The sequence below is a fragment of the Apteryx mantelli genome, chromosome 13 (genome assembly GCF_036417845.1).
Source record: "Apteryx mantelli isolate bAptMan1 chromosome 13, bAptMan1.hap1, whole genome shotgun sequence".
In the NCBI taxonomy this organism is placed as follows: Eukaryota; Metazoa; Chordata; class Aves; order Apterygiformes; family Apterygidae; genus Apteryx; species Apteryx mantelli.
In genome coordinates, this window is record NC_089990.1 from 8552858 (window position 1) to 8577754 (window position 24897).

At 35.5% G+C, this 24897-nt stretch overlaps 1 protein-coding gene across 1 annotated transcript in view; it reads right to left on the reverse strand.

Annotated features, from left to right (window-relative positions):
- Positions 1–266: 266 nt before the first annotated feature.
- The window catches only part of DIAPH2 (diaphanous related formin 2), a 293928-nt gene continuing 269297 nt past the window's right edge, over positions 267–24897 (reverse strand). Inside the window, exon 28 of the mRNA XM_067304122.1 lies at positions 267–4833. Coding sequence (XP_067160223.1) covers positions 4769–4833 — 65 coding nt within the window. The 3' untranslated portion in view covers positions 267–4768. The remainder of the gene's footprint in view (positions 4834–24897) is intronic.

The following is a 24897-nucleotide window of genomic DNA, read 5'->3' on the forward strand; positions in this document are numbered from 1 at the left end:
AAAAAAAAAAAAATTTAAAAAAAAAGACCTTTAAATTATGCACATTTTTTGGCGACTGTATTTTTAAAGACATCTTTTTCCCCAAATTCAAGTCAAATATAATTTTCTTGGTGAAAAAAAGAAAGATCCAAAAAATATCAGTGAGCTAAATTGGCAAGTAATTTTCGATTTAATGATGTTACATAAGCAAAACAGATCTTGAGGAGATGATATTCAGTAGGTAATAATCACTATAAACAAGTAAAACATTGGTTCACAAAACAAAATCATGTTACATATATCTTTATTACAGTTTTCAGAATACATGGATTAACAATGGCCAGGCTGCGATTTCATCAAATTCTTATTTTAAACATAACTTGCAAACACAGAGCTGGTTAAATAATAGAAATTTTGAGTTTTGTCACTTTTTTATTTATTTTTTTTTTGGCATCAGGAGTTGTATAACTTCCAAAAGGGAAACCAAATGGTGCATGTAACAGACCATAACTAAACTGTAATAGATTATTGTTCACATTCTGTGGCATATGTATCACCCCAAACAGTGCTAAAGTAAGTACTACAAGAACTTTACCCATTAATATTTTTCTAATGACATCAGTTGGTGCTTGAGCGACAGCTTGCAGGACTGCAAAATTCATCAGAAGACTTGCACAACTCCCTTTCTTGTGCTCGAAAGCAATGTGTGTTCTGAAACAGAGACACCTGAAGCTGAGGGATTTGGCTTTAGCTGCTTTGATGTTTTGGGGTTTTTTTTAACTTACATTTTTGTGCATGTGTGGGCGTGTACATAGATACTGTAGAAGAAGAGATGTGGAGGTTTCTTACAATACTTATTTTAAATTGCAGAATGTGCAAATACATTATGGCACATATGAGATGCAGTGCCTTCACACTGCTTTGTCTCTTAGCATTTATTATGCCCGACCTTTCAGCAATTTGAAGGCAAACATTAAAGCACAATTCAGCCAAGCCTTTGTTTAATGGATAAGAAGCAATTTACATTTACAGATAAGTTTGCTCCCACGTAACTATTACCAGCTTTAAATATTTACTAGCTATATAATTCTCAATATAGGAAGTACTAAAATCACCCATCAAAGCAGGATCCTTTGTGCCTGAGGGATACAAAAGCCGAACATCGCCAAGTTTTCTTAATGAATGCTACAGACAGGAGGATTTTGAGAGCCAAACCGAAATCTCAGCCTGATTCTCAAAGTTCTGCAAACCATTTGTAAGTTGTGGGATGACTTTAAAGCAAGCCACTGATGAATTGTGGTCTGGGTAGAAACCATGAAAACATTATGGTTTTTGCAGCACTTGTCTGAGGTAGTACATAGACCACACACCAAAATGCAAGAATAGACATATACTCATAACTATTTGCATATTATAAAAGGGAACTATGGGAATGTTTGCATTTGTATCTAAGTTTTCAAAAAAGAATAGATAATTTCAGATAACGTTTTTGATATTTACCACAGTTGCCTAAAGCCAGAACAAATCACGTAATAGTATTTCCAGCAATACTTCTTGAAGTTGTTTGTCAATGCCTTCCGAGGCACTAATTTTGTTTTGGCTACAGTACCAGTTCAAAATATGGTTAACATTTTTAAAAAAACATCACTTTTGTAGGGAAAAGACATTTGCTGAATCCCAGACAAACATACATGATATGAATCGTGTTGCACTTGTTTTCTGAGCGAACTGCATAAAACTTGAGCAAATAAAGTCTAGTGTCTTTACATTTCTGATCTGTACAGCCAGTAGTTTTAAGCAACAGAGATATATATTTGTATATGACTTTAACGGTTCATTTCCATGTCAATTGCAAACTTAGTTCAATTCATTTCAAAGGTAACAATATTTTCCTCTTAAAAAACTAAGAAATGTAAACAGTGTAACATCATAAAAAATCTCTTCAGTACTTATAACTGGTAAAATGTGAATGCAAACAGATGTGCTGGTATATTGTTAATGCAATGTCTCAGAGGACATATAGTGAAACATAATTAGCAAGAAATTTATGTATGAATCCTCCAGCGATTTACTTTCTGGGATTACCTTGAATACAAATATAATTTAACTGATATATTTCACTTTTTAAAATTAGAAAATAAGGCAAGTGCATTTCTGAAGAAGGTGCTACACTTCTAGGATACTAGATAAACATGTGACAATTCTGAAAATTATATCAATAATAAAAACATCAAAAATATCTGCAATTTAATATAGACTGAAAAACTATCAAAAGACAATGTGACCAGCATCAATTTCAGAAAATATTTTAGACTTCATAAATACAAGCACCCTATATTTACATAAATTATCTTCTAAACTAGTTTGCCTTTGAGACACACTTTTGTTCTAACAGATATGCCCATGAAATTATATAAATGTTTCAAATACGAAAAAAAGTAGTAAAATAGAAGTATCAGATGATGTTATTTTGGATTTGCTTTTTGCTAACATTTGGTTCTTTAGAATCTGTAGTCAGCTCTTAGACAGCTTTTAGAAAATACAACTAATGGAAATGGAAAACTGGTGCATTAATAATTACTGCTACGCTATAAAGATTCTAATGTGAGCTGTTGAGTTTTTACATATAAAGATTACATCAGTATTTGTAAATCCCAGCAAAACGCTTATGTTAAAAATTGAATTGGAATACACTGTTTCATTGTAGTACAAATTCATATAGTCATTATGCACCTAATCCTTTTACACTAGCTTTGTACATTAAGCACATTGTATAACTGTAAATTTAATATTTCAATTAAGAAGTTCTGCTTCAATACAAGGTTGATGTTGAACTTATACAAAACAGAATATAATTCTTTGTATCTCTTCCTGAAAAACGGGGAGACAGAATCCTGTTACATGCAATTTTTTTTCCAGAAGTACCACATAACTCTTACTAAAAAACAGAAACGAATCCCAAACAATTTAGGTAGAGTATTAGTTGACAGTACACATTTCACTAGGCTTCAATCACGTTCCTATGTCTAGAGATATAGCAATGGCCAAAAACCTTGTTTCCTTTGAAGCCCATCCAATTTTTTTCTTTTATTTCAATAGTAGACTGAAAATGAGCTGTATCTTTTCTTGCGATAATTGGATATTGATCACTAGAGTCTGATATTATAAGAATTTATCCCAAACTAGTCAGCTAATCTTTACAGTATCTTACTAGAAAAACAAAAAGAATCTACTGTACAAAGATGCTTGGCTCAAGCAGTAGTGCAAAGTTATACTGCCCCAGTATCGAATGCTCCTCTACAGTTAGCAGTTAGTGCACAAAAAAACAATGTGACACCTTACCTTCCAAACACTGTTTACATAATATTAAAAAAAAAAGTCCCCATAGCCTCAGGCAATAAAAATATTCATAAAATTCATCAGTCAGTGAAAAGCAATAATTTGAGAACAAGTGCCATCTACCACGCTGTATCGTGTGCTTGAAAAGGCTATAGCTGAGCAGCACGGGAGCAGTTCCGCTGGAACTCCCACTTGCGCCGGCCGCCCCACGCAGGCGAGGCAAGCCGAGAGCACAACGGATGGCCAGGGCCGACCTGACCACCCGAACAGACTGTACCTTCGACCGGAGGCTGGGGGAAACAGGGAATGGTAGCTTACCACTGAGCGGCAGAACGCACACAGTGTCCGCTACTAAGCCGACTGCTCACCTGAGGTACTGCAGTGCAGGGGCCGGCACACCAGGGAGATTGGGAAGAGCTTCCCGAAAAAAACGGACTGCTGCAATCGTTGTTCACTGCTGCACAGTGCTCCAGGTAGAAAATTTGCTTTTTACCTGCTTAACCCTCAGCACTAAAATCCACCAGCAGAGATCCCACTACATATTTCACCTGAGAAACAGAGGAAAAACTCAGAGGCAGTTCTGAATAGATTCATAATGTCACTTTTCTCTAAAAACCTAAACAAAGGTAAAGTATTTTTAGAGCACTTAAAATAGGACAATTATATTTTCCCCCAAAATATCTGTATAAAGAATATATAAGTGCACAATTAGAAAATCCCTCCTAAGATACAGTTAAAAACATATTATGCCCTTGGTATTACTTAACTTTGGTAAAATCCTATGCTCTGATTTTATTTATTTTTTTTTTAGCAGTGATAAGTAACTATACATCATCAAATCACCAAAAGTGTAGCTATGTGGTAAATCCTACTTGCAGCCAAACAGCTGAATCCACCAGGCTTTACACTGACATAGGATTTTCAGCAACCTGACTGGGGCTGTGCATTGCTTTTGCATGGTTACAAAAATGACTCTGATAATGCGTATCAGCTCATGTCTGAATTCATTTATATACTAATTTCTTGTTTTCTCCTTTCATGTCCAAATCAGAATTGCAAATGGAGTCATGTCCTTTCATGTCCAGCTGTATTATTTCAACAAATTTGTATTTTCTTATCCATATAAGATTTCCTAGAAATCCCCAACTCCTTTCAGGTAAATTGCCAGCTTAAAAAAAAATAAAAAATAAAAAAACAGTAACATAAGAAAATAAGATATAGAGCCTGTTGTTTAACACTGTTTACAGTTCTTGGTAGTTGGGGTACTAAAATACAGTATGTGTAGTATTTAGCAATAGCTTTAAAAATACATCATATTTATACATCTTTTGATTTAATTGATACCAGTATTCATTCATGATTATTCTCAATTTGTTTGTTAAACTCTTTTCAAAGTATATCAATTTTATTGTAAATAAAACAATTCACTAATTCTTTGGCATCAGAGGAATCATACAGCTGTGATCGTTCCATTGTGGCGAGAACGAGACCTTTCCAAAGTTACTCGTCTGTTATCTGTAATACAAAGAGAGAAAAAACAAATCACCAAAAGATTTGAAACACGGGTAATGCAATGTCAAGAGGTTTTCAAACAGCCCTGAAAATCATTTCAAATGATATGTAAATAAGTAACTAGGAGACTGGATCAGAGAAGTTTCACACTGCAGCTGCCAGACTTGAGTTCAAGAGTTCTGCAATCAGCAATAAATTACTTTCTTGATCAGAGAAGCAGGGTGATAAAAGCACTGGGAGAATCCTGAAACACAGTCCCATTGGAAATAGCACACACTGACTAAAATGCTGGGTAAAAATCTTATTTTATAAACAATTCATGTACAGAAGCTTCGGAGAAATGCATTTTAAATTTCCTGAGAATGCACTGACCAGCGTGGAGTGAAAAGCCTGCCACAAGACACACTAGATGCAGAAGAGCTCTCAGATTGTTCACTATAATTTGGTACCGAGTTAAAAACAGAACAGTTAAATGAGCCACTTCCTAAGCATTTCCTGATTGTGCAATGCGAACAACTTTTGATATAAAATATTACACAGTAATTATTGCAATGAATAATAAATATGTCTCTGTCACAGGAAAAGAAAACAATCACAAACTACCAGCACATACCTAAATGCCTTCAAAATAAAATTTTAAAGCATGGAAATATGGAACATGGAAAAGAGGCGGAAAAGCATAGCTGAGCTTTTTTTTTGGCTAGTTTTCTGGAGGGTTTGATCTCACTGTTTTTTAAATGTGGTCCCGTTGCCCAAATTTATTTTGTTACTGTTTCCTTTTGACCTAGCTTTATCTGTTCTCTCATTTTATATTTAGCTTGCCACTTTTGTCTGTGTCGGTATAGTACCTAACTTGCTACGAGTGTGAGGACATCCCAAATCATGGCTGGAACTCCTAGGTACTACTGTAATATTAAAAAAACAACAGTAACTTCAGAGGCAGAGAGCCTGACAGACAAACTGCAAACAAGCAGCTTTCTCAGCTTTTTTCCAGGTGAGATGATTAGTTATATCTGTACCTGCAGCGAAGCAGGCTAGAAAAACGTGCACTACTGCTACTGCTGGGAGAGAGCACGGAAACTTGGGGCAGGGCAGAAAGCCTGAGACCTAACACGCTGGATGGACAGAAACACATTCTTTGACAAACGTATTGACTGATTCGCTCCGTCCTACGCCAACAAAGCCAGAAATGGTCCCAGCACACTGAATAAGGTCCTGGAGTAGACAAAGAAAGTCGGCTCCGGGATCTGCTTCTGGGCCAGGAACGGAGGCAGCCTGCGGAGACTGCCTGGGCTCTGCAAAAACAACCTTCCTCTTCCCCATCCAACGGAAGCACCTCCAGTGCTATAGGGAATTATGGCTCCTTTAGCAAGATTATTAGTTCTTTTTATAGTTCTGCCTTGCCTCCTTTTCTTAATGAATCTATCCATGCATAAAATATTAAAATTACCCCAAGTAAATCTGTTTTGCAAGGGAATAAATCTCTACACTGGTTGCAGTGTCACTAGGCACTGGAATTAAAGCATAGAAATGCTGTCTAAAAACCAGGAAGGAGAGATATCAACTCAAACGTGCTGTTGTTCTGCTGCACTAGCAAATAGTGAAGAGCACAGTGATACTTGCTCTCAGTGGGGAGAGCTGCCTTCACCAATGGACAATTTGTTGATTTAATTTCAATATTATCAACTGTAGGGATCAAAAACAGATCAAGAGATTTTAAAACCTTCTTGATTTCTTCTTCATGCATGTGTTTTTCGAGTCTTCCATTATTTTTGTTTTTTTCAGAATAGTGGAGACAAACATTTTCTGCAAATGACAGTTCATACTCTTGAAATGACTGAATTTAGGACTTAAATAAAACACAAACCCAAACTGTAAAAGCTAGAAGCAGCATAATTTCCTTCTTCAGTTGATGACAAACTATTTCCCCAATTATTAGAAGTAATTAATTTTTTAAAATTATTTCCAATTTTTAAATGAAAAATAATTATAATTTCTAGAGATAGGAATACAAGATCACAAATACTCAAGAGAGACTGGAAAGAACCACAGATCTACCAAGACGACTGGGATACAGTGATGCAGTTATTACCACTGAGAAAGGGTTAACATTTGCAAGAGACTTTTTCTGCAAAGTTTAGAGCAGTTTATGCTGTATCTTACTAAAACAGAGGGAAGTTGAATGTAAATTACAGTTTGACAAAATTTTTCTGTCATTATAAAAAAGGAATAGGAGGATTAGCTGTAGTTACCAGTAATGTGAAGCTTTAACATATTCAAAGATTGTGGGGGTTAATATAAGTATTCCTTGTTCTCTGCAAAAAACCTTTTATTCATCTGCGTATCTGCAAGTAATCCTTTTTTCTTTTTTAGTGGTGGCGCATTTACATTTGAGAAGCAAGTAGAAATAACTGGAAAAACTGATGCACTTTCTGTGCTCATCAGTCATGCCTTCTGGGGAACCTGTCCACCTACGCAGATGAAGACCTTGTTTCTTCCTTTCGGTGTCAGAAGTCCAGCTAGTACTCTGTTAGAAGCAGGCCACTGAAGTAGTATCTGAAATGCTCTTAATTGCTACAGACGTCATGATCTCTCTCAGAAATGAACACATTAACTTAAAAGTGGTTTCTCAGTCAGCTGAATGGACCCTTTCTTTTGCTGTATAAGGTAGAGCAACAAACGATAAAAAGGGAAAACAAATCATACTAAGACTATTTTATGTCATAAACTAACATTTATCTAGTAGCTAAGTGGATCAAATTCAAATGAAGTAAACTATGATTGAATACTGAGAGATTTCTGTAGTACATGTTAATATATATTTTATAATACTGGAATGTAATCTTTATTATATGCAATCTTTATACTTCCACTGGAAGAAATATGTGGATTTTGTTGTAACAAAAATCCAACTACTAGCTCAAGTCTTTTTTCACTCAGTGTAGTGCTGGGATGGAAATAAATATAACATTCATAGTGTACAACATATATGTACAGGTCTTGTTGAAACATGAACATCATTCTCCATGTAATATGAATTTAGTGATGTAAACACAATAAATAAGCACAAGAAGCTCTGTGTGTAAGCAAAATAAATATATGCCATGAGGAAAGTACTAAAAACAAAAACATATAAACAATTCTTTTTAGACAATGCATTTTAGTTTTACGGCATTTGTTGACCTCACCCTTAAGTTGTTCTCCCTATCCTCTGCATATATAACACATTAAAGATCTGGTAGGAGAGAGGAAAATATTTTTGCAAAAAATAAACTCTGCAGAATGCATTTTTCCTTTCTTTAATGCTTTTGCATTAGTTCTGTTATTAAAAGAGGTCTCAATAGCTGCAACAGATTTGTTAACTCAGTAGCTTGTCATCAGCATGAAAAACATGTACGTTAGAGTAAAAATAAATATTTTGCAGAATTGCTGTACTAAGATTAAATGCCTTTTCCGTTACAATTTCTTCTCATCCATTTTTCCAGGTAGTACCTTTGCACTCTTCTAATTATGAGCCTAACTTTTTACGAGTAATCAATGCTAGTGATAATATAGATGTTGTGTGATCAAACTAACTCATATATACAGCATCTATTCATGAGACTGATATATCTGATAAGAGAAAAAGTCACAGTCCACAAAACTATACCTTAAAGGTACTCAAATAAAATTTGTATTATTCTGTAACAAGCACAGGAAGTTTTTTCACTTTGACATACCTTATATTAAAATTATAGGTGTATTAAACTGTTATCTTGGGCTTTTCATGACTAATATTTGCATAGTTGCTAAGCTGACTAATTCACCAGGATTAAAACAAATCTTTTCAGTCAGTCAAAGCATCAGTTAAAAAAACAATTATTTGTCTTAATATTTAAAATACACAGAATCTGTATAATTATTCTGTGGGCAAAATGTCAAAGCTCATCCAAAAGACCTTTACGGAAAATGGTGAGTGGTTTTGTGCATTTCAGCTTCAGCATACCGTTATCATTTGCTAATTCAGCTAAGATCCCTGTGGTACCCTATGATAAAAATGCACTGCTCTTACAAAAAGCAGAAATTATTTGAGACTAGAAAATAAAACTGAAAACCAAAAAACCCAGTAATTAAATAATCAGTTACCTTTAACCTAATTAATTGTCTACCTTTAATCAAGTAAGTTATAAATTACTGAAGATTATTTCAGTGTTCACAGTATTCCTTTGTGTTTTCTTATGTTTACTGCAGGAAGCAAACTTTGCATAGTCTCCATCTAGTTAAAAATACCTTTGGATTTAGATATTTTAAGGGTACTGATAAGGATAACTTCTATATTTATATACATTAAATGTAATTCTGTACAAAAACTCTAAACTTCTGTAAATTATAAACTTAAGGTTGTAATGTCAAATGCTCCAAAACTAGGAATTGTAGTTATAGTTCTGTCCCCAAATGCATTTGCACTGGGATAACCATCTGTTTGCTTGTTGTTTTTTTTCCATGAGACAACTACTTCATCCAATCTACAGGATGTACAGTAAAACAGGATTGTTAAATGTTTCATTTCAGTCCAGCTTATTCTCAGCGTTTCTTTACGCCTTATTTACAGCACCCAATCCAAACATTAGATTGAATTTGAAATCTAATTTTCCTTACAGACCTTCCTGCAAGTCCATCAGGAGAGTATCTATGTTCCTCCCAAATCTAAATAACAGCAGCATCACTAGAATACCATGGAGGGGGGAGGGAAAAAATAAGACTGGTGTGGATAACTCTTTTTTGCCCCTTTTTTTTTAAACAAAAGGTTGAAACATTAACCTTTATGCAGGAGACAAAGCCTTCTACCTTCTTCAAAGACAGTGGTCACAGGACCCTCATACCTGGACAGTAAGTATTTTAAAGAATGTCTTAGTTAATAAATGCTACATTAATCACATTAAGAAGAGCTTAAAATAGTATCAGAATATTGAATCCTGAGTGTATGACATTGGGTACCCAGCTAGCAACCATTGTACCGGAGTGCATGCTGGAAGGCACGAGCCCTAATACTGAAACTCTGAAATGCTGGTATATTTAAAAAGCTCACACTATTAACTTGCATATTCAAAGTCAGCAGATCTCCTCTTTTTGACTGCCTAACCGAAGGTGAAAAAATTGCCCTAGGCTGAAAACAAAAGGGCATTTAATGCTCAAAAAAAGAAGAAACCAGCTTGAGTTGACTTGAAAATTATTTTATGAAGAAGGCAGACACTCAGCAATGAAAAATATATTTAAAATTTAATCTTTTCAAAATAATTTTGGCTATGCAAAAGATGCCGAAAGGCATCCTGTAAGGGATTTTATATGCCCTATGACTTTGGGAAGCAATGAAGGCATTTGCATCAAATATTTATTTATTCATTCATGGAAAATTTTGTTCAGTGGCAAATCCTACTGAAATGCATCTTGTTTTCAAGAGCATCCCAGAGGAAAATACTCATACAATTTCAGGTATTTCAGTAAATACCACAAACAATATAACATGGAAAACAATCAAAATAGCAAGGTACAGTTTCATATGGAATGTAAGTATGGAATGACTACACTAAAAATGAGCAAGCTGGCCACTAGGGTGTTTTAAATTGATAAAGGACAACTGTCACCATAAGTGACAATTCCAATGAACAAACAATGCATCTGTGATATTGATGGCATCAGCACTTCTTCTTTAGCTAAAGGTGGAAGTCTGAATAACACTTCAAAACTGTCACTTTTTTCAGATTGAGGTAACTATTTGTCATATAGTGTCACTGATTAGAATTGGGACAAACGACAACAAATTTAAACAACCATAGCCTGTGTAGTCTCTTGCTTTCTCATTAAGCCATCTATGTGCAGGGGGGAAAAGCAAAGCCAAGTTGCAATGTTATGGGATGTAACAGCGCATCATCAACCGCTTTAAAGACCAACCCATGACAAGAATTAACTCTATTATTATTTTTCCTTATTGACTGCATGCACCTTCATTATCCTAGTTTCTAAAAAATGTAAGGTAAATCTTTCTGGAAATTGTAATTGATAGAGCATAAGGCAGAAGCAGAATTGATATAGTGCAAGACAGCGGGGAAGCCCATCAGTCTCCAACAACTCCTTAATGGCTACAGCTGAAGTGTTCTCTACTGCCTGGCCTGTATCTATGACATTATTAGAGAAGAGAAACTGAGAAATAAGCTGGTCAAGAAAATCAAGAGCTCCAAAACTGCTGTCAATTCCTGGAACAAAATTTTTCTGAGACACCACCTTGAGAAAAAATGGCTCCCCTAGCTTCATTTCTGTTAAAATTCAGTCCATCTCTGTCTCTTGCAGACAGAGATTTGATTTCAAATTGATCTTTCAAAACGCGTGGCCTATATATAAATAACTGCAATGAGGTAAAAATCAGTTATGGGAGAAATACAGCCAAAATACCACCTCAGAAAGCTCTCTCTAAAAATGACTTTTGAAAAGTTCTTTACTGCAAATAGATGAAACAAGCCAATAAAACAAAGAAAATTTATTGATGAGGCAAGCTTTGTCACAGCTTTGCGGGAGGAAAAAGAAAATGCACAATCAATGAAAAGACAAGAGTAGATAAAAAAAAGAAAAGCTGGTAGATGTGAAGAATCAGAAAGATCATTTCTGGAAGAGACAGTGCCGAGCACGTTGCTTCGCCTGGCTGCGGGAAGAGGAAAGGCGCTTCACCTCGAGGCGCTGCGGCAGCGAGCACCGGCAGCAGCACCCCAGCTCCCAGCAGCGCCTGCCTGCACGAGCGGCGCGCTCTGCTCCCGCGCTGCCCGGCAGCTCAGCGGAGAAGGACATTCAGCTCTCTTCCAAGCGTCTGTCTTCATATTACGCCCTCCTAGTCTGTCTCCCTTCTGCTAAATGCTATCCTTGCCTTCCAGATACGGAGCTATGGTTCCTCTTTTAGCCCTTTTCTGCCCAGCACTGGTAGCAAGCCACACACGACATCACGCTGCGTTAATATACATACAGATTTCTAAATGTAATTGGTCATTATTTGCATTGCAGGCACTTAAGCAATTTACTCCTGTATGATACTCACTGATATGTTTTTTCTCTTTCTTATCTTTTTGTGCTTCAAAATTTCTGGCTGACATTTTTGTCTGAAACAATTTTTTTTCTGAATACCTTTTCATCATTTTACCAGAAATTATTTATAAATAGTTTTTTAGTTAAGGTTTACATGCAACAATTTGAGGATATTGATACAGTCACCATCAGTATGTGCTCAGTGACTAGTCACACAGTTCAGGAATAGAGTTCAGATGACATCTTAGAAGCCACACGTACTGCAGCAGTAGGATTAACAACTACTTTCATCACCTCTTATGATATTGCAGATCAGTATGATGGGAGCCAAATTTATAATTGGTGTAATTTATTAAATTTCTCATACTCTCAGCTACTGCAAATATTTTTGACACATTTTCTAACTGGGCTAAGGAAAACTGAATAGCTAATATGTTTTGATTGTTTAGCATTTTAAAAACTGCTCTTCTTCTAAAGAGGTCCAGCTTTAACAGGCACCCTACACATGCCTGGCAAAATCTGAACTAGATCCTCTATAACTATCTTACAGGGTGATTTTATATTTGTTCAGATTTGATATTTTTGTAACCCAAATTGAGAAAAGATCGAGTGACACCATATCTCTGTCCTCACCTTTTTCCCTAAACAGAATCTCAAATCCTTGACAATCAAAATTAAGTGACAGCTAAAATGGTTATTTTTAGCATCAATTTCAAAGAAAACTGTGAGATTTCAAGCAAATCCTGTAGCACTGCATTTAACGTTCAAATTCTATAAAGTCCTGTTTTATTTTGTTTAAGGTCCAATCTCAGACTTTGATGCATAAGCTGAGCAAAAGCCTGAGCATACATACAGATATACACAGTAAGTATATGGTGTCAGGAAGGAGAAAAAGAAACATACCCTCAGGCCAAAGAAATAGCAGTAGCATCTTTTTTTTTCTTCCTCCTTTTTTTTAAGCTCTCAAAACCAGAGAGCACATATGAACAGCCTGAACACATTAATTATAAATGCATTATGTGCTGATTTTGTATTAATTTATAAATAATGTTCTTGCCCTCGTTAGTGGGATGTTTACCAATGTACTGGTATATAAGAAAAAGTGTTAGAAAGAATAAAGGGGAAAGAAAAAAATGTGTCTGTGTAACTATTAAGAGAGATTTCTAGGATGGAAAAAAAAAGAGTTAGAGAGTATTGTAACAGGCTTTACAGGACATCTCTCAAGACAGGAAGAAAGGTTTCTCCTCAGGAAAAGCAGGCAAACATGTGTCCTAAGGTATCTGCAGAAGTCAGGATTGCCAAAATTACCATCATAACATGGTAAGCCATGTGGTAAGATAGATTTGAATGTAGATATGTATGCCATTTTAAAATATTTCCTTTACATATAGATAAAAACCTGCCTGACCGCTGTACTTCTCCATGCACAGATCCCCAATGAGAACATATTTGGATTCTGTTTAATTTGGTAAATAAAAATAGTTAATGCCCAAAAGCATTGTAGTCCAGAGTCAGGTCTAAAAATATGGAGAGCTAAAGGTTTAAGTCCTGACACATAAAGGGGATTTCACTCAGATTAAAAGGGAACAAACATGCTTAATCTTACTGCTTCGACTCATACCTAGCTAGCCTGGCACAGGTAATTGTAATCTTTGTGCATTTTCATATGACTCAGACATTGTAGAGAAAATAATCCTGCTTATTTATTTTCTATACCTTGTACATAAAAATGCTTTAAAAATGAATAATGTGAGAAGTTAGAATGTTAAATGGCATGTGTGATGACATTTATCAGCGCAATCCAGCTGTGGCCACAGTCAATACAATATGGAAACACAATAAAAATAATGCTTTTGTAACCAAAATCTATGATGTTGACCATCTGTATCACAATCCCATCAACCCAATAAATATTTATCCTATTTAGAGCTCAAGAAAATCTAATAAACTTAAGCATTTATAGAATAAAAATGGATCTGTAAACCTTATTTTCAAGTAATCTGTTTGAAATAAATTTTACTATTGCTTATTCCTGCTCTGCGTACAGCCTTAAAGATTTCCAAAAAATAAAAAGTCTAAAGCAGCCCAGTAAGTTATGATTCCTTAAACCTTTAAAAGATCTTTTTAATATTTTAATTTGATTTTGCTTTCTTTGTTAGTATTACCGCTTGGGATACGCATTAAAAGCTCTTCCACAAGAGTTGAAGGAAAAGCCTTAGTCTGAGACAACACATGCCTGCCTCGGGGGTTACAAGACAAATCAATCTATCTTCTCCTTTCCTCCAAGGGTAACTGGCCTTTAAAACCACAGAGGGAAACAGGCCTACATGTCAGTACAATGTAGACCCACATAGAGCCATTTTCCATTTCTTCTTCAGTCTGAATTCTCAGCTGAGAACTGAACTTATAGGGACAGGGAAACAAAAAGGAAGATGAAGAGAGACAATTGCCTCTGTCTGAATTGCATCCCCAGTAGTAAGAAACACTCTGAACAGTATCTGGGTTTCTAAGTTACTGAGATCTGCTAAGAATAGCTGTGATTTTGCACAATATTTTTTTATTTTGATTTGCAATATAATATTACTTCAAGTTCTGTGACAGCCTGGACCACCGGCGCTCACGGAGCTGTGTCACAGACGGCAGTGTGAATTGAGAAGTCAGCAATACTGCTTCGCTGCTGCTACGGTCTCACAAAGCAACGCTGGTTCTATCACCTCGTTCTTACGGAACGGCTTTTCTCAAGCAGCAGTCGTGCCGGTAAGTAACCCAACAACCCTCACGCTATGCTACAAACAGAATCGCATATGAACTTGGAGTTCCAGACCTTGAATACAGCTAAATCTACCACTCCTCATCCCACTAATCTGGCTAATAACAAATTGTTTCAAAGCATGCAGTAACATTCATATTTTTCTGATTGCTATTAAGTGTGATTTACAATACATTACCATACCATACCTCTAGTAAGAAATTCAGATGTGAAAATATTTTCCAGTACATAAGGATAAGTAACCAGCTAAACTACAACTGATCCACAAAAAGGACCAAAAAAATCCTGTTGAAAAAAAGTCAAAATAATTTAGTCTTTTAAAAACAGTACTAAAATTCCCTTGAAACATAGTATTGAAACTATACCACTAAACCTTTAATGTGAATTTGCTCACTGGGACTGTGTATACAGGTGTAAAGCAATTATTAGATTTGATATTTGAATGAACTCAGGTTCCCATTAGATCTTGAATGCTTCAGTGACCCTATTATTTTCCTTCCAATGCTCCCAGACCTGATCAACTTAATTATTCTGACTAGTGAAACATTTAGGACATGAATTTATGATTTATTTTAAACCAAATGAGACAACTGAAAGTACTTCATAAAATAACACAAAAGAAGAATGAGATATGTGATGTGATGTGTCAAATCCTGGAAGAAGGTCAGATCCAAGATACACCTATGGTTACACAGAAATAGGAGAAGAGGCCCATCGCAATAACATTACATTCATTGAGACTCTCTCTCTTAAACTTCTAATTTGTATCTGTATCGCATCTCATATACAGTGCAAAACATTTATCTGTCTTTTGAAAACTTTTTATCTTAAAAATCAGAAGCGTAAAACAAATTTCACAGAGGAAATAAATTAGATCTGCTTTAGCAAGCAAAAAAACCCAACCCCCAAAACACAGAGAATAAACTGTCTCCTTTCATGACTACATGCAAACTTTTAGTAGTTGTCCGAAAGCAAAATTATATTCTCTAATAAAAAAGACATTTTATGTCAGAGAAGACAGATTTGCTGATATAAAGATGTATTTCCCTATTTTAATAGCACTTTACTTTATGGTTAAGGAAAATATTGTGACATTGCAAAAAGTGTACCCACATTTTGAACAGATTTGCTCTGATGCTCATAAACCATACACTTAACAAATAATGCAATTTAAAATGGTGTCCAAAATTTACTATTCCCAGCTCTCCTGTTATCACTACTGCTCTTTCAATTTGTATTTGCTCTGAAAATAAGTTTGACTGTAACGTTACAAACAGGATAAAGAAATAAAGACAGAAATAGGTTCTGAAATTTAAGTATACAAGCAGCCATAAAGGTAGCGTCTTATCTGAATGCATTTGTCCTTAAAAAGAATGAGACTGACATCAAAGTGGTCCCCTCGCCCCCTGCCTCCCTTCACTAATGATATGTAATGGCTGCTGAGCCTGCAATAAATGTGTTTATGTCCAGCTACATTGCCATCATTTTACAAGCCGATCTGATACTTTTAAAAAAGAAGAAAGTCGCCAGAGACCAGCACCAGCTTGTGCTGAAGGCACTTCCTGACATCTGCCTTCACTTCGCACTTCAAACCTAAGTATTGGATTTGACAAAACATACAGAAAGTCATGAGAGAAAGCTCTTCACCTCTTCTCCGAAACTGCCCGAGAAAAGTCAATACCAATTCCTTTACAAAGTTGCAATCAAAACCCGCCAGATGAAAGTCAAAGGGGAAGCTTTCTAGCTATTCCTTACAATATTTTATTAAAGGGTGGTGTAAGAATGCATTTGTCTCAGTAGGATCACCCCTGCCTCCATTTCCTTCCTCCTTGGTTCAACTCCCTCATTTTTACCAGCTGGCAGGTTAAATACCAGAAGTTACATCTCCCATGCACAGATGCTTTATTCTTTGCGTAGAATACGAAAGCAATGAACTCAAATATAGGGGAAAAAAAGAGAAAGCTCTCTTTTTCCTGTAAAAAATTATATATATATATATATGTAATAGGAGCTGGATAACACTGCTGAAAACCAAGTCTTCCTGCTGTTTCATACAAACTTGCTACTGTAATTTTTTTCCTTACCCACACAATTGACAGCCCTTGTCAAAAGCAAACAATTTTGCTTGTAGCCTGCAAAAGTTCAACTCCTGTATTTTTTATGCATCAGAAACAAATTCTCTTGATAAAAAAAGATAACTCTGCAATAACTTGTAGTCTACATGTAAAATGAAATATTTTAAATAATACAATAAAGACAGACTATTCATAATTATTTTTAGATTAAATAAAATATCAACATTTTTTATTCATGGCTAGGTTAACATTTACAATTCAGCATTTTGCAATATTTAAATGGAATTGAATATGCTATGAGAAAACTTAAAACTACATCACTCCTATATGATTGTCTGGCACAGGCTGTAGTCTTCAGTGCCCATCTGCACCTTCATCAATAACATTAAAGAAAAGCTCCTGTTCAAGCCTGGCAAGATGATCTCATTACTACTTGTTACTTCTCTGCATGCCCCAGCTCAGAATGACTAAATATTGCATACAACTTGTACTATAAATTATTTGCAACAAAGGCATGTGCAGGTTGTGTGAATGTGAAACAGTTGCTTCTTTAAAAAAAATTCCTACCAAAAGTAATTTAGACTACAAGAAAAATACAAGAAAGACTTTGAGATAAAATAAGATAACTTTTTGGAACTCAATATAAACTAATTTCTTGGCTGAGCACAGACAACTCCCTTATGATTCAGTAAGAGACCTCAGTACTTACACAGAGTAGAATTGGACCTTTCTGTTGGTTCGTTATTGCTAGTGTTCCACATGAGATCAAAGTTATCAAACAGAAATGCTGAATGTATCTCATTTATACTCTTATAAAACTCCTCCCCATCAAAATCAGCAAGTATTTTGCCAAATACTTCAACAGAAACAGTTGTCACATCAACAATAAATAAAAAAATGTTTTGACTATTGAAAGAAGTGTAAAAGTAGTTAATGCTTGGAGAGGTCAAGATGTCCCTTAAGTTTGTATTGCAGAGCTCAAAATAGTTCCTATTTACCAATACTCATATCTGAGGAGAGCCATCTTTGAAGCTCCCTATGCTATGTCAGCAACAACTCTCGGAGTACTGGAATCCAAAATGTAGCACCTAATTATTCCATAATCCCTACCCATTTTGTGACAAAGAAAGAAACTAAACCCCACATACCCATTCAAAACACACAATTGCAAAATCTGCCAATTTATCCCTTCCCCATCAATACAGTTCCTTCTGACAAAATGGCAAGGTCCTCAAGGATAGGAGGCAGGGGCAGCCTGCCGTTACTGCATGTCTATACCTTCTGCTGTAATAACCCGTCAGTATTGTGGGACTAGCCCAGGGACACAACTGCTTTAGAAGAAAATACCCATACACATATAATGATGATAATTTCTTTGTGAGGTCAGGCTTTTCTAAGTTTCCCAGATGCATAACTGTAAATCTTTACTAAGTAATGAGCTGTGACAGTGCTGATAGCCTGTATTATGCATTATGGAAAAGGCCTTAAAAAAAAAAAAATCTATAATCTGTATTAAAAGCAAGCCCAGATCTGGATAGACAGACACCAAAGAACACATCCTATTAGCAAGACATACAAAAAGTTCTCTGTGCAAGTTCTGGAAGTTTTAAATAAAAGATTTTACTTTATTTCAAAAGAAAGAAAAAAAAAACCAAAGAAACCAAATTAGAGCCAAAAGAAGTTAAGCAGTTCTATCTTACTGAGATTAAAAGCTGCTGACCTTTCCTCGTCCCACTGTTTGTAGTAAAGATATTCTTGGGGTCGCCAATTAACAGACAATACTTTATTACAACCCACAAGTGTTGCACTCCCTGGACAAATGAGAAAAATGGAGAACTAATTGGCATCCTTCAAGCTCCCTATACCAGAGCCGCAGACTTTGGATAGAATAAACTTTTATGAAATTAATTACCTCTTATGGAAGGAGCTCCAGAGCAACCAGTGCCAAGGTTAACTTTGATTGGCATTGCTTTTGTCTGGTAGTGATACAACCTTAATGTTGCTTACACATTTTTTAAATATTCTATGAAATGTCTGCATGTTATTGTTTTTAAGCAGAGTTTTAACTGAAACTGATTTATACTACAATTCACAGCTAGGTAACAGATGAATGAGATTTTTTTTTTTTTAATAAAGTCATAAGATTTTAACCATTATTTTGATTCAGGAAGAGCTATATTCCAATTTCAATGCAGACATTCAGATTATGAATAAAAAACACTTTTACAGACATGAATGCTTATAGAGCATAATGATAGTAATGTGCTGACTACACCAGAAAACTAGCCCTTCCTTCTTAACTTCAGGCATGACCTTCTTTTAAAAAACATGCACATCCAAATAATTTATTGGCAACAGTCTACTTTCTCCTAAAAACCTTATACACATATAAGCAGATCTCACCATCTCTCCCCTCTGCACTTTCTGGTGTTAAACAAGTTTATCTAGTTACCGAATCTTAATTAAGACTCATACCACCAAAAATCCTAAACCAGTTTAGTTTCCCTCTTCTGCCCCTTTTCATTCCCATCATTCTGCTCTGTTGTACAAAAGATCACCAGAACTTTACAAAGTATTTGAAAGGGTGCTGCTGATATCGAATAAATGCTGTAAGTCTTCTGCCAGTGCATAATCTCTTCATATACTCCAAAGGATTCTTTGTTCTCAGCTGCTGCTTCTAATAAATATGTTCCAATACCTTCTTCTGCATTTCCTTATCTACATTTTTTTGTGAACAACAGTTTCTTTTGTGAAACTTTAAACTTAATAGCATTTTCCTACACACAAAATAGCACGTAAACCTTACTTCTTGTGGATGTCATTTTATCTAGTTAAAATTAAAGAAGAGATCATAAGGACTTTTCTGAAATGTATACAACACAAAAAGTGTGGATAAAACAGTAGATGCTAATTAGTTTTACGGTTAGCATGAATGACAAAGAAAAGGAGCTTCACAATTGTGGTGAACTTTAAGGAACATATTATTTCAGTGTTCTACAGCGCATTTTCAAAAATGTAGTAGACCATGCAAAGCTTCTGAACTCTGCTTCATCTAAAAATCTATCAGAAAAGTGAATTCAAACCTCATAAACCCTGGATGCCTTTCATGGACTGCTGGACACGTAGTGTGTGCTGACCTCTGGCACATAGTACAGCTTCTCCGCAGCTTTCCTACCCCTTTTGCTCATTGAAGAACTCCAGATACATTGGGTTGGTAAAATACACTTCATCAGCTTCATGAAAGAGTGAGAACTGCTGCTTTATGCTTTTAACCCTCATTTGGTTGCTGCACTGTTTCTGGAACTTAACTGACTTCATATCAATTGCTCACAACCCTCCTTTGTTTTCTGACCTCTTTGTCAGGTATTAATTTCCTTAATATGTTATCTGCCAGTTATTTTTCCCTGACATACTAAACTTAAATTAGGTTAAAATTCTCTTTAAGATTAACACTTTGATACTCTGCTCCAACACCTATGCTGGTAACTGAAAATGAGTTGCAGATATAACTATGAAGAGGGGAATGGAGAATTCCTGAGCAGCTCTACAGATACAGCGCTAGCCGTACTTTCTCAACTCTCAAACAAGCTGGATACCACAAGTTCTAGGTAACAGCCAGCCACAAGAAATCTTACCTTTCACCTTACAACCCTTCAGGTTGGATTTTGTTTAGCAAATATTCAGCCACTAGATACCTTGGGCATTTATTTACCCTCCTGTCAGCAAGAATTTGGAGTACAATATAAAACAAAGGACTGGTCAGGTACGTTCCCTCACCCAACTACAGTAAGGGAGAAAATGGCTTCTCCATGCCTGTACTTTCTTGGTGCCGGCAGTGACAAGGACGGGCTGGGGAGTATCTCAACTGCTTTCCCTGATGTTGTTAGTAGGAGTGATAAGGTAAGCCACATTTCTCTTACCTTTTACTTCACCCTTGTCTCCCGTTCTCAGCCTTCCTCATCACAGAACATAAAACATAACTATTACGCAGACTCCTCAAATGTTCTTGCAGTCCTCCGTCCACTCTACTCATACACCTGATGGTGGTTTCATTTTGTAGGTGAATCAGCTTCACTTTTACCTGCTTTTCCCTCTCAGCATTTTCAGAACACGGCCATACATCCATTCTTCCAAAAATTTGGACTGTTATCCACGGCACTAGTTAAGCACCATGCCCCATGCCACTCAGGTGTCTTGAAAAGAAGGGACAGTCACTCAGGTCTTTTCATCTGCCCTGACACAGTGGGACTAAGAAATAGTCCACTTACTCAGCTCATGCAATGCCTATGAACGTGAAGATAAAGGAAATATTATTTCCAAATTCACTTGGGCTGGATGGAAAGCAGCAATACCACCTTACACACAAAGATGCACAGGAAGACTCTAGGAGATTAATTCTGCTCTTCACCCTTCTCCAAACTCAAGTGGCAGAAGGGAATGATAGGGCAAGGGTAGCTTGGCTGTGGATAAGGTAGCAGAAGAGATTCACTGCTGAGAGTGCATAGAAACCAGCAAGTAACTTGAGAACAAATCCTGGCCTTAAGCATCTTCTGTACACAGAGAACTCCATTTGCTAATAAGCATGAGGGATCCTGGTAACCCCTTGCATTGCCACATGGAGGAAACTTCAGCATTCCATGTCACCTACAACATGCCTTTAAGCCTTGAAAATAATGGTTTGTGCCACAAAGCAAACAGTATTTTTAATTTTCAGGGTTTTTTTCTTTTAGTGCTCTAGTTTACAGTGTGACGCTAGAACTAGTTTTATCCATGCAATCACTGGAATGATGAATTTGGGTGGAGGAAAAGAAAATCACAAGCCACTAGCTGGGGTAGCAGAGAATAGGAACTTACTCTGATTCTGCTGCCAGATAAAATATTTAGGAAAATACATCCTTAACTCCACTAAAATAACACAAATCCACCAGATGTTTTTGCCCAAAGCTGATAATGTCCTTTAGAATTATATTTTGTTGTATGTAAACAGTTTTATCTGCAAACTCCTTTATTTTCATCTGAGTGTTGTTTCTTTTTTTTAAGCTTGAGCTAGTTTCATCTTTAACAAATACGAAGTCAGAGTGATTAACTGTTTACACCTATTTGTGATTCACTATGCACCATGGGCTTTTAACTGTCACTTGCCTTTTACTTGCACTTCCTAGGTGTCTACTTGGAAAGAGAAGGAATCCTGCTTGCTGAGGCTGTCAGGATGGAGGATGGTGTTTTGAAAGCTAAAGCAATGAAAATCACGCATGGCTTGCCCATGGTCTGCCAGGCTCAGAGTGAATCAGATTTCAGAGCACAAAGCAAAGATTGTTTTGTTGAATTAAACTTCCAATCAAAAGAGAAGTTACCTTTTTTTGTTTGTATTCTGTTTTACTAGATAGACTAGATTACCATCAATTTCTAAAAACAGGACAGAGAATTTTCTTCACTGAACACAGACAATAATTCTTGTTTGAGGTCCAAGCACTTCTCTTGCATACACTAGATACTTAAAGAAACAATGGTGCAATATATTTAAAAACATAAATATAAATTGCTGCTATTGCACCACAAAGACAATTTTTAATCTTCCTTTCAGGTTAATACTAAGACCTGGTAACTATTCCTTGGAATAATATCTTGCGTTATTTCAAACATGGCTTATAATGAAGTTGACAACTTAGAGACTTGGACACAAATAAAAAAACAAGATTATATGAAAGAATTCCTGTGGATCATTTGAACCTCACACTGGCATATTTGTGCTATTTTTGTTGCTTGCTAGTTCTTAATAAATGTCAGAACACAGTATAAATGTTACTTGCTGTTATAGCCTTTTTAAAATACTTTTTCTAGGACAAATTAAACAGCTCTTTATTTCTGAGGCTTTTAAACTATTTTATTGGCTGTTTATGATGAATGAAAAAAATCAGTTAGCAAACTTCTCAAGTTTCCCTTGACGTAACATTTGAATAGAAAATAGCAAGAAAAAATAGTAAAAAAACCAGAGCCTGTATTGCGGCACGACAACTTGACTTGCAAGTTAGCTAGACTTTGGATAAAGTGAACTAAATCCATGGATTTTTTTTTTTTGTGAGAATGGGGACTTTCTTTTTTTATTCTCCGAATTTAGATCTGTGACTTTGGCACATCTAACTCAGCAATAAAGGAACAGCAAACCGCAGATGAAAAATTTTCAAAGGTTTTAATACATAATTTGTTACAGAGCTTTTTTCATAAAGTATATAAATTATACTGCTTTTATTGTAAATATTCTACTGACTACAGTTTAGGACAAATGATAATTATTTTATAAGAAAGCATAGTTGCAAAGGGCTGAAAATGGTATCTATAATCCAGAAGGAAAAAAAGGAGGAAAAGGCATACTCTTAAGTATGAAAAGCATTTTCATATCCCCTTTTTTCATTTATTGTGATGAGAATGCATTTAGACATTTCCTTCTTCTAACCATATTAACTCTTTTTTACCCTTTGTGTGTCTAAGTACTAACTATTTTCTTTATTTTGAGTTATAGTTCAAAAACAAGTCTCACGTACTTCAAGTCCTACACGGCAAGCGATAGTCATAATGCCTGGGAAGTCCAGTGGGAAGGATTAGTAAATGTCAAAATGCCTTTGGGGCACAGTAGACCCTTAAGATAGGTAATGAACCAAGAGTTTAAACAGGAAAGGTACAGCAGGGTGCCTTGAAAAAGTCTGCATCAGACTGAAAGGTCTACTAACTTAAGTTTAATGATGAGCAAACTAAAAGGTCACTCAACATTCAGCATGATCATTTATGTTCAGTTGCAGCTGTTTGATGGGACTGATACAATCTTTTAATAGTCTAGCAAGGAAATATTAAAATAGTCTGAGTCACTCACTGCCTCTTAGGAAAAGATCTATCATTATCCCCTTCTCTTATGTTTTATTCACACACATAGCATAAGACTGTTCATGGAAGGGATCTTCTGAACATTGAAATGCCTTACATAATTTAAAAAATGCGTATATACACACACATGCACATTTATCACCTCGAGAAACAAAAGCCCCCCTAACATGCAAAGTCTCACTGGAAGAAGCAATATAGTAGTTAATCCAAGAAGCTGATGTCCAAGCCTCCTAATTTTTATTTACAACATAGATAATCACTACCTGTGTGATGGTGGGAAATTCACAAGCTTTATAATACTCCTGCAGAAATGATTATCATCTCTATTACTGTTCACATGTGGTCCTTTAAACACTGATTAGCATTTGAAAAGCATTTTGATTTTGTAATTGAAAGACACTAAGGGCAAATCACTATTAAACTATTAGTGATTTTTCCATCTCCTTTAAAAGATGTAACCTTAGGGAAAATAATACTTATACTAGGGCATTTCAAAAATTTTTGCCATATCAAGTCTGAAGGAAAAAATGCAAGTTTAAAAATGTTCTCAAAAAATCTAAAACTATGTTAAAATTAAGTTCTGATAAATTGACAAAACAATGAAATAATTTTTTTTTTCAAAAACAGTAAAGCGGAATATTCAACTTTTCCAAAGCATTTTTGAAGCAGAAAATTCAACAGACCCAACAATAGGTTTCTGTAAACAAAATGGTATCCACAAATCATAAGTTTTCTGAAAATATTTTATTATACAAAATATGTATTTGTTTTCCTTAGGAAGATTTTCTCACTTCTGTTACTTATGAGGCATGATTTTTAATCACTATTACCTTCAGTGTGTTTTTTGGATGCTCCCCATCCAGACAACTGATCCTGTCAACTTTTCAGACAGCACAGCTGATAATATCAGAGTATTTTGTTCAACAGCTGCTAAGAGTCCTAGTTTGATCATTAGCCTTCATTAGACCTCTCCTCAATTTTAATGCACTCATAGCATACTGCAAAATTTTGTTACACAAGATAAAATTTTTAAAGATAAAATTATCTTTCTACACCACTAGTTTAATTCTGAGTTTACTTGTAATCAAATTAGTATTATTATATTATTAATGCTTCATAAATGGAAATCCAACAGGTTAAATCAGCTCCTAAATACCTATCTTTTCAGAGGAGAATAATGAGATGAGATAGAAAGTTTCAGAATTTTTGCATAAGCCAAAATGTAATGATGCTAACCACGAGGGGTTCATAGCTTTTTCTTGTGAATGAGGATACTCAACAGGATTTTAGCCT